At 42.3% G+C, this 13,556-nt stretch overlaps 1 protein-coding gene across 3 annotated transcripts in view; it reads left to right on the top strand.

Moving 5' to 3' along the window:
• SLC22A23 (solute carrier family 22 member 23) overlaps positions 1-13,556 on the top strand; it is a 109,993-nt gene that overhangs the window by 18,655 nt on the left and 77,782 nt on the right. For all 3 annotated transcript variants that reach the window (XM_077181362.1, XM_054644412.2, XM_054644420.2), the window contains exon 3: positions 4,983-5,137. In XM_077181362.1, coding sequence (XP_077037477.1) covers positions 4,983-5,137 — 155 coding nt within the window. The remainder of the gene's footprint in view (positions 1-4,982; positions 5,138-13,556) is intronic.

Genomic DNA, 13,556 nt, shown 5'->3' on the forward strand with positions numbered 1-13,556 from the left:
AGTATTTTCTAATTATACAAGCAAAGCCTTTAGTTTAGGGTTGGGTTTTGTTTTCTTAACAAGGAAAGAGGACCAAAAGAAATTGAAGCTACATTGATTTCACTGAATACATGACTAATGTCAATCCTGTGCTTACACAGTACCTTTTGGTGAGTTGAAAGCCATTTTTTGCAAACTTTTCAATTGTTCTTTTTCTAGAGTTCTTGTTAGGCAAACATTGTGATGTAGTGTTAAGGATTTAACACTGACTTATGTGCTGCTAGTATTGGGGTATTAAGCTTTAAAAGAGTAAATCATAATTCCTTGAATTGAGGCAGTTAAAACATTATTGGATACCCCAGTGTTGCTGAGGATTCAGCTTTAATTTGAAAAGGTGGTCTTGTACTGCTGAAGATGGGAGGAAAAATTACATGGATGACTCAAGTGATTTCAGTGGAAACTTGAAGCATCTCAAACAATAGCTCTACAGTGCTGTCCCAGTCACTTCAGTGCCTTCCAGCAGAGTTGCCAGTGTTGGTGCTTTTAATGGCCCCAAGTTAACTCTTTTGCCATTCATTAAAACAGGAAGAGTTGTCTATTAGGGAAATCTTATAAAACCTCAACAACTCGCCAGCCAGTTGGGAGAGAAAAGGCCCCCTGCAGCACTGCAGTAATTTGGATCAAGCATTCCTAGCAAAATTGCATCTTAATTCCTGAATAGTCACTGAAAATCTTTGGGCAAGAGACAAATAATGACTTTTCAGTGAAGTAGGGAACATGCATGAAATACAGTTGAATTTGATTAAAATACCATGAAATACAGTTGAATTTGATTAAAAATTAAAATGGGGCTCCAAGAACCCAGAGAAAGTATAGAGGGGAAATGAATGAGGGATCTTGCTTGGCTTTCCTAAAATGGAATCAGTGAAGAGAAAGCAGACTTATTACCAAGTTAGGAAAGTGCTGCTATAATTGACAAATAAGCCACAAATAAGTGAACAACTTGTTGCCTAAGGCACTAAGTTGGAGAGAGAGCTGCAGTAAGCAGATTTAATAGCTCTGTGCCACCAAAAGGAGCATCCTGTGCTTCCATCCGTTTCTGTCCCCAGTGTGTACTTTGTGCTGCCACATGAGCTTGTTGGACCCCTCTGCAAGCTGCTTAGCTGAGCTAATGCAGCATAAAATTACCCTGATTTTCAAATATCTAGAAATGTCTAGTGAATTTAGGAGAATTGGTTTCCAGCTGTGGTGCAAAGGAGGAAAAGAGTAACTTGGTGGCAGGAGGGAACAGTGACCCTTTTGTGGATGACTAGAATGGACATGGTTTGCTGCCACCAAAGCTGGTCCTCATACTCCTGTTTAGTCCACATTGCCAGCTGATGCCCCTGATGCAGCAGAACTCCTGTGCTCAGTAGGTTATTTGCTGTTTAGCAGTAGCATTTGGGGCTGGTAAAAGAAGATCTAAATGGAATTTACTTTGCTATTTAATCATAGCTTGAATTTCTGCTAAGGTGTGGGGTTGTACAGATTGTATCTGATAGAAAAAGAAAAGTAAGGAAAAAAGATGTCATTCCCAAGCAAGAACCAGGGAGATTAAACAGAGTAATGCATAAAAAGTGTTATAAAAATTCAAAATCTGTTTTCATTTCACTTATATACCACTCTCCAGTTCAGATAATTAGAACATGTTTTGGGGTTTTTGTGCCATTAGGGGCTTTGCTTTTCCTCTTTGAAAGAAGCTTTTAAAGCTGAATGAGGCCAAAGCATAGAGTGTATTAAAGCAATTTGCTAAGTAAAGTGAGTGCTCCGTGCTCAAAACACAGTAGGTGTGCACACTGGGACAGCTCTGTGTGGAAAATCTATAGGAGGAAGGTCTGCAAACATCCTCAGCTGTGGGAAGACCAGCTGTGTCCAACTCCTGAATAAGTTACTTGCTCCACAGGCAGAGTGCTGCTGGCAATTCTGCCTACTCTGGACAGAGCCCGTTGAGGTTTGTGTGGAAAGTTTCCTCCTGCAGCAGGTGGGCACGGTGTTCATGTAGCACCAAGACAGACAGTAAATCTGTACCACTCATTGCCCTGTAGTGCCCCTGCTTTGCACCTTCTCTGATGTTTTTTGGAGCCTTTGAGTAGTTCCAGTCCCAAAAGCAAGAGAGAGCCTGCAAAGAATGGCATGGGAAGGGCAACTTGACCAGCAGTGAGAGCAAAGCTTGGTTATCTTAGGGTGGCAAGGTACATGCGTAGGAGTATGGGAAGAGCAGCTCTTCTCCTCAGCCCATTCACTCTTCCCCTGCAGGGCAACTCTGACATCAGGAATATCTTTTTGATGTATTTGCTTATCATACCGTGTGGGGGCTGCAGATTCTTCAAAAGCCTGGGGTTGCTTGTATCCCTGGTTATTTACCTGTGCAGGCAGCATTTAGCATTTGATCTAGATAGCCGCGTGCGCCGTAGGTGGAGACTTCCATGATACAATAATCTCTCTCTGGAACAGTTTGGATGGCAGCAGATAGCATCCTGGGGCTGTTTTTCCAGGGAAATTGTGTATGGTTTAATTTCTCACAAGCATTTCCATGTACTGTTAGACAGATAATTCTGTCTGCATATAAAAGGTGCTTTTTTATGCTCTGAGACACCATCCTGTCAAAACACTGCTGGATCACCAAATATATGGCTGATAGCTGCCCTGAAGCTTCAGTTTTTTGAGAAGTGTGCTGCTTGCCTTGGTGAAGAAGATGACTAGTTTTGTGCTTGTGAGGAAATGCCTCTTACCAGAGGGATTTTCTGGCCTCAGTTGGTTTTTATGGGCTCAGGAGGCTCTTGGATTTTCTGATTTTTTTCATTAGCAGCAACCATTCATTTGTGTCACTTGTATAATGGTAGAAGAAATTCTGTGTCCTAATGATGGGTAACCTTGAGCACAAGGGGTGGGAGGAGGGGAAGAAGAGAACTGAAGTATGCCAAGCATAAAGTCCTTTTCAATCAACATCAGGGAATGGCAGGTCAGGCTTGTGATGAGAATTAAGTTCCTAATTCTGAGTGTTTGCATAATGTCTTTCATCTGCAAAACACTTCCACAAATACTAATTGGTATGAATTACAGCTTGGCATAACAAAAATGGGGCTGCAAAAGTCTGTGCAGATAGCTGATAATACAAAGTTCATAGGGTTTTTTTTTTTTCTGTATTCAAGGTTTTACATGAGGTATTTCCCCTCCCTGCCCAAGGGCTGTGTTCCATAAATACAAAATCTGAAGCACAGGCAGCAGCCACTCCCCATGTCCAGCGAGTCCCCAGTGTGTTGTGCATCACAGAGTCAGTGATGCTGTGCTCCCACCCTCAGCCCCACTGCAGCTTCCAGTGGGCTGTGCTTGTACCCTGATGGAGAGCAGCCTGTTTTGACCTTGCTTTCTTCAGCTTGCATGTTGGTTCTGTTTTAAAAGCTTTGAATGACTAATGCCAACAAGTTAAATCTTTGAGGGGCCTCACAGGTGATACTACAGCTAGTAATAACGATAAACCTGTTTTCATGCAAGGAGTCATGACAACATTTTCTTCGGTGTGACTTTGGAAAAGCCTGACTGATGACTGGTCCACTCTTCCAGTTCCCAAAATGCAAAACATTATAATGATGTCTCTTTTTCAGCCCTTCGCTCCTTATTTTATTTTAAGTACTGCAAAATCCAAAGTTCTAATTGTGAATGCATATGTATAATGTATTTTATAACTGCTGGTGACAATCTGCTGAAATAATTGAATAGAAATGCTACAGCATGTGAAACTGGACTAAGTTGTGAGATTTAAATGCTCTTTATTGTGCTGACATTCAACCTGATGGCTGGCTTGCAGCTGACAGTCTGCTTTGAATGGGTCTGTGAAAGCTGCCTACGAAAAGCAAGTTCATGTATTCTTTGTGAAAATGGCATATGGAGCTGACTAAAAGAGATCCTCAGTTCCACTGGAAAACTTGTGGGAGTTGACAAGTTGAAAAATTTTGGAAATCTCCACATAATGATCCAATTCTTGCTTAAAAATAGCCATGTGCTCTGATGCTTCATGTCATTCTCCTTGCATAGAAAGAGGGAGAGAAAAGGGAATTATAAACACTAAACATACGAAAAAGAGATGGTAAAAATGTCATGTTCCTTGGACATGAAAGAGCCAAATTCTGCAGTGGCTGCCCCCACATCCAGCGGTAGCATAACTCTTCCTCCTCGTCAGCACTGTAGCAATACATGCAACTACAGGTTGCAGCTGCAAAGGAGGGCTGCAAGTCCTCTGCCCCTGTTACCTCTAATGGTTTTTGAAGTTTTTTATTCCTCACCCTATCCTCCAGTTAGGCTGGTTTTGTGGGTCTCTCCAACAGCTATGAGGATACAAAGTGGAAGGACTTGGAGCTCACAATTTTCCTGTGAGTTATATTATCGACTCTCTGAGGCTCAGTGGAGTGACCTGAGCCCTGTTTTGTGTTCAGTCCATGTTGTTAGGCTTCTCCTCAACAAATGAGACCAAGAAAAGTAGTTTTCTGAGCTGGCTGCCCTTGTAGATGAGACTGAAAAGCACATGTCTCTTGGGAAAAGGAAATCGCTGCAGCTAAAATATATAATGCCATGTAGTATATAATACCATATATCCTTCTGTGCTACTACAGAAAACTCTGAGAAGTTGATTTTCATCTCCAAAGGACTTATTTCTGGCCTTACAGTAGTTCCTAGATGGTTCTTTGTTTATCTTTGTTGTTTTGAAAAGGCTGGTTAAATCAAGCACCAATACAATGTGCTGTCTCTGCTTAATCCTTTCTGAGATGGACTTGTCAATGTAAAGCTGGCAGAGAAATCTGGGATTTAGTAAGAAAAAAAGGAGAAAAATGGAACAAAGGTTAAAAATGGGTAGTAATATTTGGAAGGGATTGCCTGACTTGTTCCCCTCTTGCCCAGTTTTAATGATCCAGCATTGTGTCCATCCTGGCTTTTAACACTGTTTCTCCATACTTCCTTACTTTTAGGGTTGGTCGACGGCCTGTACTGCTCTTCTCTGTCATATTCATTTTGATATTTGGACTGACTGTGGCACTCTCAGTGAATGTGACCATGTTCAGCACACTCAGGTTTTTCGAGGGATTTTGCCTGGCTGGAATAGTCCTTTCCCTGTATGCACTGCGTGAGTATTCCTTCAACGCCCATACAAATGGGGTTTTATCAAGTATGAGGTTTGCTGTTCTCTGGCTTCCTGCTTTTGTTCAAAGAGATCAAACCAGAATCATATTGATTGCAAAAGCTTTAGCTCAAATTTTTCTAAGGAGGATTTTTGCAGCTGTCTCTTTAGGTTGCTACAAAGCCGCCTGTGAAGCTGTCTCAGAGTTCATTTTAGAAGTTATAAAGTGGTTTGGGTTTGTCTGTTGTTTTTTAAACCTAGAAGTTACCTGGGTCATAGCCATAATGTATAATGGGAGTAGATTTCACCCTGCAGTATTGAGCTCAGTGGGAGACTGACCACTTTGGCTGCCTCTAGCAGTTTGTACTCTGGCACTTTTTCAGAACTTCCTCTATTACTTGCAGAAATATCCTGTGTCCCTGCCTCAGGATTGCAAAGTTACAGCAAAAATGTTAGAAGACTCTGAAATCCTTTTATCAACTCTTTTTATTTTTGGCTGGGTAATTTTGGGTTCTTGTTTGGATGTTGTTGTTGCTGTTTCTGTCTGTTTCATGAGGAGGAAAGCAATCTCTGAGAGAAACTTGAGGGAAAGCTTGTAAGAAATACTTACATGCTCTCATCTGGAGTGACTAGTAAACTTGTGGCCAGAACATTTGAAAACCCCCTCTGGAGGCCTTGCCTTTGGAGAGTGCATCCACGATGCCACCAGCCTATCTGTGTCCCTTGGATATGTTCCAGAGAGCATCTTCTGCTTCCTTGGCTGTTTGTAATTAACAGGTAGCACCACACCAACCAAAGAAAACACAAAATTTTCTCCTCCTTATTATGGCTCTGGAAAAGTATTATCTAATTATATCCTGGAAGTTGCTGTACAGATCTTCATAAAATTTTATTTACTTCCTATTGTGGATGGTATTTAACCCATCAAGATTTAGCACAGTATCCTTACTTTGCACAGAGTATTTTGTGGTGTTAAGTTCCACAGTTTTTGTTTTATTTTTGGTCTGTGCCATGGGGAAAGAGGCCTGACTGCAACAGACAAGAGTTTGCTCTGTATTGCACTTCATTGTTATACCTGATATGGTACCCAAGATACATGATTTTTAAAATTCTCTTGTGTTTGTTCATATAATCTATAGTGAGAATCTTATCCCAAAAAATGAAACTACCACTGAAGACATTACACTTTTATTGGGAAGTAATTTAACCTGTGTGGTTCCCATGGGCTTCAGTGATTACCAGTGTGATGTTCAGCTGGATAATCGGCTTGTCAGGATTTTTCACAGCCCAGTTGCAGCATGTTAGCTTTTCTTACTTGATGAGGAGTTTTTTCTAACTTTTAAGAGATTGCAACTGATGATTTTCATGGGTAAATGCCAGCTAAGTAGAAGTTTGATTCTGGACGTTTTAATGATTGGAGTGAAAGAGTGTATGTGTTGCTTTAGACAAACAATAGCTTATCAGCCCAGGCTTTCATTCAGAAAATGGCATATTCTGGTTGCTTCATGCACTCCTTGGTCCAGAGGAATGATTTGAGTCTGCTCTTTTATCCCCACCCCCCCTAAAATTCAGGTGTTTGCTATAACCACTGCTGTCTGGATAGACAATGCCTAAACAGAGCTAGTAGGTGTTAGGAGAGATCTGTGTGAAATTAGCTGCAGGCTGAACATCAGCACACTTCTGTGGAGGTGAGAAAATGTGAAAGATGCAGCACCTGTGCTTCTGATAAATCTTCTGACCTTCTGTCTCAAGAGATGAGGGGAGTGAGTTTTTACTGTATTAAATAATTTAAACAAAAAAGAAGTTGTCACCTTGGTATAGAGAACTTGGAGAGAAGTAACCTCTAAAGTCTCAAGAGAATGGGAGTTGTAGGGTTTTCTGTTTGGTGGTGATTTTGATTTTAGTTGTCATATAATATGTTAGGCTTCCTCTCAGTCTTTACTTACTACTATCTTTCCTGCTGGTATCAGAAAAGTGTGTGAAGTACTCTTATGATTCATAGCTTCTCTTCCCTTTCCCTTAATGGCCTTGATTTCTTCCCCTGGAGATTTGTTGCCCCTGAACTCCCAGCTGGCTGCCCTGAACAGAACAATAGAAAGTGGAAAGTTTGACCTGTTAGTGGCAGCCATTAGCCAAAATTTCCATAGCTACTGTGCAGAAGAAAACTGCATAGGCTTGCATAGCCTGCAATGGTAATTAGTCTGCCTCTGGGATCCTTTTACACTGTGTTGAGCTTGCTAGTTGTGCTTGGATTTATGGCCTGCCTGGGGGAAATTGTAAATAACAGTTCAGGATGCTTTGGGAGTGAGAAGAGCACCAAAGTGCTGTCTTTAAAACACAGAACTGCCAAGATGGAGTTGCCTTCACCATCCAAACCACACACTTCTTCATAGCCTAGTGCTGTTATCCATGGTGCAGAGTATGCCAAGGATGAGCCCTGCCTTCCATGGAGGGACAGCATGGAGCTGCTGTGCTCCTCTGTGGGCTTTCCTCAGTGCTGTGCTGAGCTCACTTCTTGTGGCCTGCAAGTACAGCCTCTTCTTGCCTGGAGCTGCTTGGGGCTTATCTGAAGGAACACCTTGGGATGTTGATTTGTTAAGCTGAAATTTTGCCTGCAGCTGCCGTAGTTTTGTTGGAAGAGGTGTTTCAGGTGAAATTTTTAGTGAAGCTGCAGGAAGAGACAGGCTTTGTGCAGGTGATGATGCTTGCTGTGAGAGGGGGAAGCAGAGGAGCAATGAGCCCAGGACTTTCCCCTCCTGGCTGCTGTGGGTCCTTGCATCATCCAGGAGAATGAAATGCAGCAGATCCTATTCCACTGAGCAAACACATGCAGCTTTGAAAGGCTTTTCTTTCATGCTGATGTGGAACAGGAAGAGCATTTACTGTCTTCCAGAAGTGTTTTCCTGCCTGGAAAGGTTTTCCTACAAATCTTCATGGGTTCCTATGCTTCTCAGCAGTTAGCATACATATTGTATGGTCAGGGACCAACAAGAATGTTGTTTTTGTCTGTTTCATGAGGGAGCTCAAGAAGCTCTTCCCAGGAGGGCACAGTGTCTCCCAATATGCCATACTCAGCAGCAATGTGATGCACAGAGCTGATGCTGCCTGCTTGGTATGCTATGGGTGAGTCCCCTAACATCCTTGCTTAGCAGATTTCTACAGTAATGGGCCACCTCTTGCTGGAGGAGAGTGCTGGGACCATTGGCAAAATATCCTGGAGAGAGTAATGGTGAAGGGATGAAAAGGAGTGCTGTGGCCACAGTGGCTGGAAGGGCATGTATGGCCTGCCCAGCAGCTAAACATAGAAGAGAGTATAGACTGGGGACTGGAGGAAAACAGGGTAAGAGAAGGTAGGGGAAAAGCTGGTTTTTTCTCAGGGTGCCTTCTGTTTGGTATTTGCTGCTGTGTGTAAATCCAGAGAGGAAGGATGGGCATTCTGCCCCTGTTAGCTCAGACAGATGGATGCATGGTGCCACAGCCTGCTGCCCAGCCAAAGGACAGCAGGTTTGACTTTACCCATTGGGGGAAAGCCCTAAGATGCTCCTGAGAAGAATTGTCCTTTGGACAGGCTGAGAGGAAGAGGAAGAGGTGTGGGAGCCCTGAGCAGGGTCACGGGTGCCTGAGTAATGCCTCTGCTGGTATCTGTGGATTTGCAGCAGCAGCCAGGCATGCCAGTCTCACTGCAGATAGCTCTGCTTGCTGTTGCAACTCACGTGGGTCCTAGTACACTCAGCAAATGTGGAAGTCATGGGAGAGAGCAAATCTGATTACTTTGAGGGTGGGGAGGGTGTTGCAACTGGGTTACTTTCCTCTCACTGGGTCATTGCGTTGGCCCTGAGCACAGAGCAGTCCTTTCCTGGGTGCTTGTGGGGAAGGGCAGATGCTTTGGCTGGCTCAGCACAGCTCCCTTCCTTAGGGCTCCTTGCCATCAGCTGACACCAGAGCTCTCATGGCTGAGGACAGGAGTCCCCCCTTCACCCCCTCTCCTCTCACATGCTGCTGCCCAAGACAAGCTGGTGCCAGCATCTGCCTGAGCCCTCTGCCAGGCAAGCCATCCACCTTCCCTCTGGAGACCACCAAGGGTGCCAATGTCAGTGGATTGTGCCCTCTGGTCTTGTCCCCTGCTTCCTTTGGGAGATCTGCTGGGCACAGTGTCTCTGGTGCTGCCTGAGCCTGGGGAATAGAGTGGGACTGGAGGCTCACACTGGGCAGGGCCATTAAATGAACAAAGGAAAAATAACGTTCCCTTCCAGCTGTTCATGTCCCATGCTGTATCAGTTTCACGGTCAGGATCCCTGCTTTTGTCACTTTCTGGAGCCAAAGCTAGGACTTTGGTATTAATTAAACTATTTAAGGGGAAGGAGAGGAAGTGAAGAGATATTTTTCAGGCAAATGCTCCTGGCAGGTTTAAAGAGCTTCCCATTAAAGAGCTGTATGCTGTCACTAATGACTGTACCTGAGCTCAGGCAGTACAAGCCCCAGTGTGGATTTGCACACAATTGCAGGCTGTTCAGCAGTTTCATGGGTGACTGAGCTACAGATTATGCTGCAAAATTAGAAAGTCTAGACTTGAATGAACTGGTAAATAAGCTCTGGAAATAGCTTTGCTAGAAAGAAGACGACATCTAAGGTTGGAGCAAGGAAGCAGGGGTGTCCCTCCAATGCATAGTAGCGGAATGAGTGGGCATGTTTCTTCTCTTTCACTGTTGGGAGAAAAAAGGTAGAAACACTGTTGAAAATCATAGGTTGTGTTTCAAAAGCCTGTGGAAGCTTGGCAAAAGCTTTCAGACCAGTGAGGATGTCCAGCTGTGATGCATCTTTCTCATTTATAGCTAGGTCATTCTAACCTGTTACTACTGCAAATTACACAGGCAGTGATCTGAAAGGCTAAATGTGGCTTCCTAAGATTTTTTTTTACATGTGTGTCCTGGAAAGCTAAAGCAGAGTGCTAGAAAGTTTGCCCCTGACTGACGAATGAGCAAGTGCCAAAATGGAACAGCTCTGAGTGTTGAGCTGCAGTGATGTCAGATTTTTAAAATAATTTTGCTTCCAGTCAGGTGTTAATAGAAAGAGTGAGATTTATGTGTGGTTTTTTTCCTCCTTTATTTTTCAAAAGCATATAGGCCCTGAAATCCTGAAGCATTCCAAGTTTAAAATTGATTTCATTCTCCATTTTCTTCTCATGACTCTTCAGTAGCAAGCATGGCCTTGGCAAGGCAGGTGAAGCACTAGAAACAGCAGGCTCTGAAGCTGTTCTGTGTAACCTGAACTGGCTCAATAAATAACCCTGCAAAGCATTCCCAAATTGTAGGATGTGGAAAACATCTGATTCCTTTCCAGTGCATTGACATGTGAGTTAGCTCTGCAGTAACGTGCAGTTCTCTCCACTGACAGGTCTGTGATAAGATCAAGGTTGTTAAGCCACCTACCTTCTGTTTATGTAACCAGCCTGCCTTTGTCTGAGTCACTTGAGGCAGATCTGGTAGGAGTGATCACAGAGGGATCCACTGAAGGAAACATTTTGACTGGCTCACCTTAAAGTGACCATTAATTGTTAAATGATACGGAACCACTTTGTTTATAGAGCCACCACGGGCTGTTCTATCATCGAGCCGGGATGTGATTTTCTGGAAATAGCACAACTACAATTTTCAATAGCTTTGTGGGAGAACTGTTAAAAAAAAAAAATAGTATGCAGTAGGAGCTCTCCAGCTGCTCAAAAAAAGTGCTGTGCATGCCTTTTATCAAGTGCCTGGGGGCTCAATTTATGCAAGAGTGGAAAAGGTTATTGGAATTACAGTACTCTCCTCAGAAGTATAAATCTTCCTGTTCTACATTGCTTCCCTCACTTTAGTCAAATCACAACTCATAATGGTCTGTTTGTCTGTTTTTCCTCAGTACTTCTGCTGAATTTCCTTGCCTTTTCTGATGGTCATAGTGGGTATAGGCCCTTCGAGGGACACAATGTCTGCCATTAGGGCAGAGGTGGACCCTCATCCTTATTTTAACCCCTACGTACTGTCTCCTGGAGCAGAGGTGCCCTTGAAGCATTGCTAACATGTTGTCCTGAATCCTTGAAGAAGTGAAGCATAGAAGACACCCCACTTGAAATTAATTTATACAAAGTCTCCAAGTATGCCAAAGGAGAATAAAAGTAGACTCTTTCTAAAGCTCCTTGGAAAGTTAGAGCATGTTTTCTTGATGCAGATATTGCAGCAAATATAATTTTAATCAATTTTTCTATTTCAGTTGCTGAAACTATTGTGTGTTGACAATGTGACAAAAAGCCTAAGGAATTAATTTTATTTGAGATTCTTTTTGTATGACTGGTCAATTGTGAACACAATTAAGGTAGAACACTGCAGTTGTTACACTTGTGATGATGACAATCAGATGAGATTAGAGTACACTTGCAATTTCCCCGGCTCAGAACACAGCTTGCATTTTTACCATTTAAAGTGTCTGTCTTTTTTAATTGTTCCAGAGCAGCTCCAACACTCTGGGTATGCTCAGTCTGCAAAATCTTACCTTCTGTCATGCCACTTGTAACTGTTCAGAACTGTAATTACACTTCTAGGGATTTTTTTAATTTTTTTTTTTTATTCTGAGCAATGTCAAATAGATTCATAACGCTGAAAGCTTGCTGCTACTGAAAGGAAATGAGAGAGGCTTTTCTCTTCCTCTTCCAAATTCCTTTGCATTGTCTCAGCTGCTCACAGAACTAATGACTACACTTTAAGGGAGTGTTTAAAATGGATCGTTAAATCCAAAAAGTTGCCTTTCACTTGCAACTCTTTGACCCAGCTGATGTGGTGTTATTCACTGTAAGAATAAATTGTGAAGTGTCTGTTCCCTCTGCTGGTTTGTTGGGTTTTTTTCCCCTCTTGCTGTAAGACAGCTGCTAAATGGCTTTTTCTTGCTACATGGATCCAAGCTCATGTTCTGTGTTGTGTAGGGTGGCTAGTAGTAAAATCTTCCTGTAACACATGTGCATCCATCCATGCAGGCCATGTCCAGGTGACTTTGGTTTTTTAAATATTACTAATTTTTCCTACCAGGAAACTAAAATTTTTGCAGAGAGTATCAGAGAGAAGTTGTACATATAAAGCCCATTGTGCTGAGACTGTCAGCTTACGGAGTTTTAGTTGCCCTGTTCCTCACCTGTGTCCTGGCATTTGGCAGCACTTGAAAACAGGATGGGCTAGTGTTGGAAATGAGAGGAGCAGTGACATTCTCAGGAGTTGCACTTAAGACAGGCAGCATTCAGGGTTGGATTTGTTTTTCCCCCAGATGCTTCTTCCAGTGAGAGCACAGTCACACACACATTTTTTCTGTGTGTGCGTGTGCCAACTTTTTGCTGCAGAAGGAAGGATGCATAGGTTCATAAATCACCTAGGAATGAACACTGCTTTCCTTCCCTTTCCTGCCTATCCCTACAGGTTAGCTTGTCAGGAAAACAAGCCAAGTTATAGCAACAGGATGTGCATAGAGGAAAAGCCGTGTCTATGAAGAAGGTGCATTTAGAAGTTATCTGTAGTGACTTTGCTCAAGTCCAGCAACAAATGTCAGTGCACAAATTCACATAAATATTTATGTGTCTTTCAAGGGGAACCATAATTAAACAAGGCTAGCCAAATTCCCATCCCTAATCACGCAGACATGACTCCTATTTTCTCACTTACAAATAATATAACCCTGTGGGATTTTTACTAGTTCAAGTTAATTAAATTTCACTCAAAGCATGAAATTTGCAGGCAGTGCTCATTGCAGTAATTCTGAAGTGTTGGTGTATTATTTAGTCAGATACAATAAAAAGTTCACTTTTGTTTTAATTCTTCATTTTATTTGTTGACAGTGTACAGAATTTAATCATACAGACCACACCATACCAGTGCTTGTATCACTCATTTTTCTTTTTTTTTAAAGAAAACTCCTTGATATGTAGCATTGTGAATTAATTTGTTCATAAGTTATATGCTGCAATTATTGATGGACCTAACAATGTGAGCTATGTTTTTGTCTTTTGAGAACATGTGGTCCCTTCTTAAATGACTTGTACAGACACTTTTGTAGATTTTAGAGATAAGTTAAGACCTAAGTGCTTGCTAATATCTTGGAAACTTGTTTGTTCACATTCTTTGAATTCTGGTTATGGAATGAATTGTGAGAGAAGAATCAGTTTACTGAAGTCTAATGGATGATGTGCAAATCTTTGCACTACTCCAGTTTTGGATATATCAGCTGTTTGTCTGCTTTAGTCACCTATACATTCAGTATGAAATCTTTCAACTTTTCTTGCAACAATTATTGAATTTAAGCCTGGTAAAAAACCCCAGACAATATACTAGAGAAAAAGGGTGTTTGAAGAAGGTTCAGTGGCTTGGAAGTATAGCTGTCCTTGATGAAGTGCCTGTACTGAACTGTG

Source organism: Agelaius phoeniceus, chromosome 1, assembly GCF_051311805.1.
Source record: "Agelaius phoeniceus isolate bAgePho1 chromosome 1, bAgePho1.hap1, whole genome shotgun sequence".
NCBI lineage: Eukaryota > Metazoa > Chordata > Aves > Passeriformes > Icteridae > Agelaius > Agelaius phoeniceus.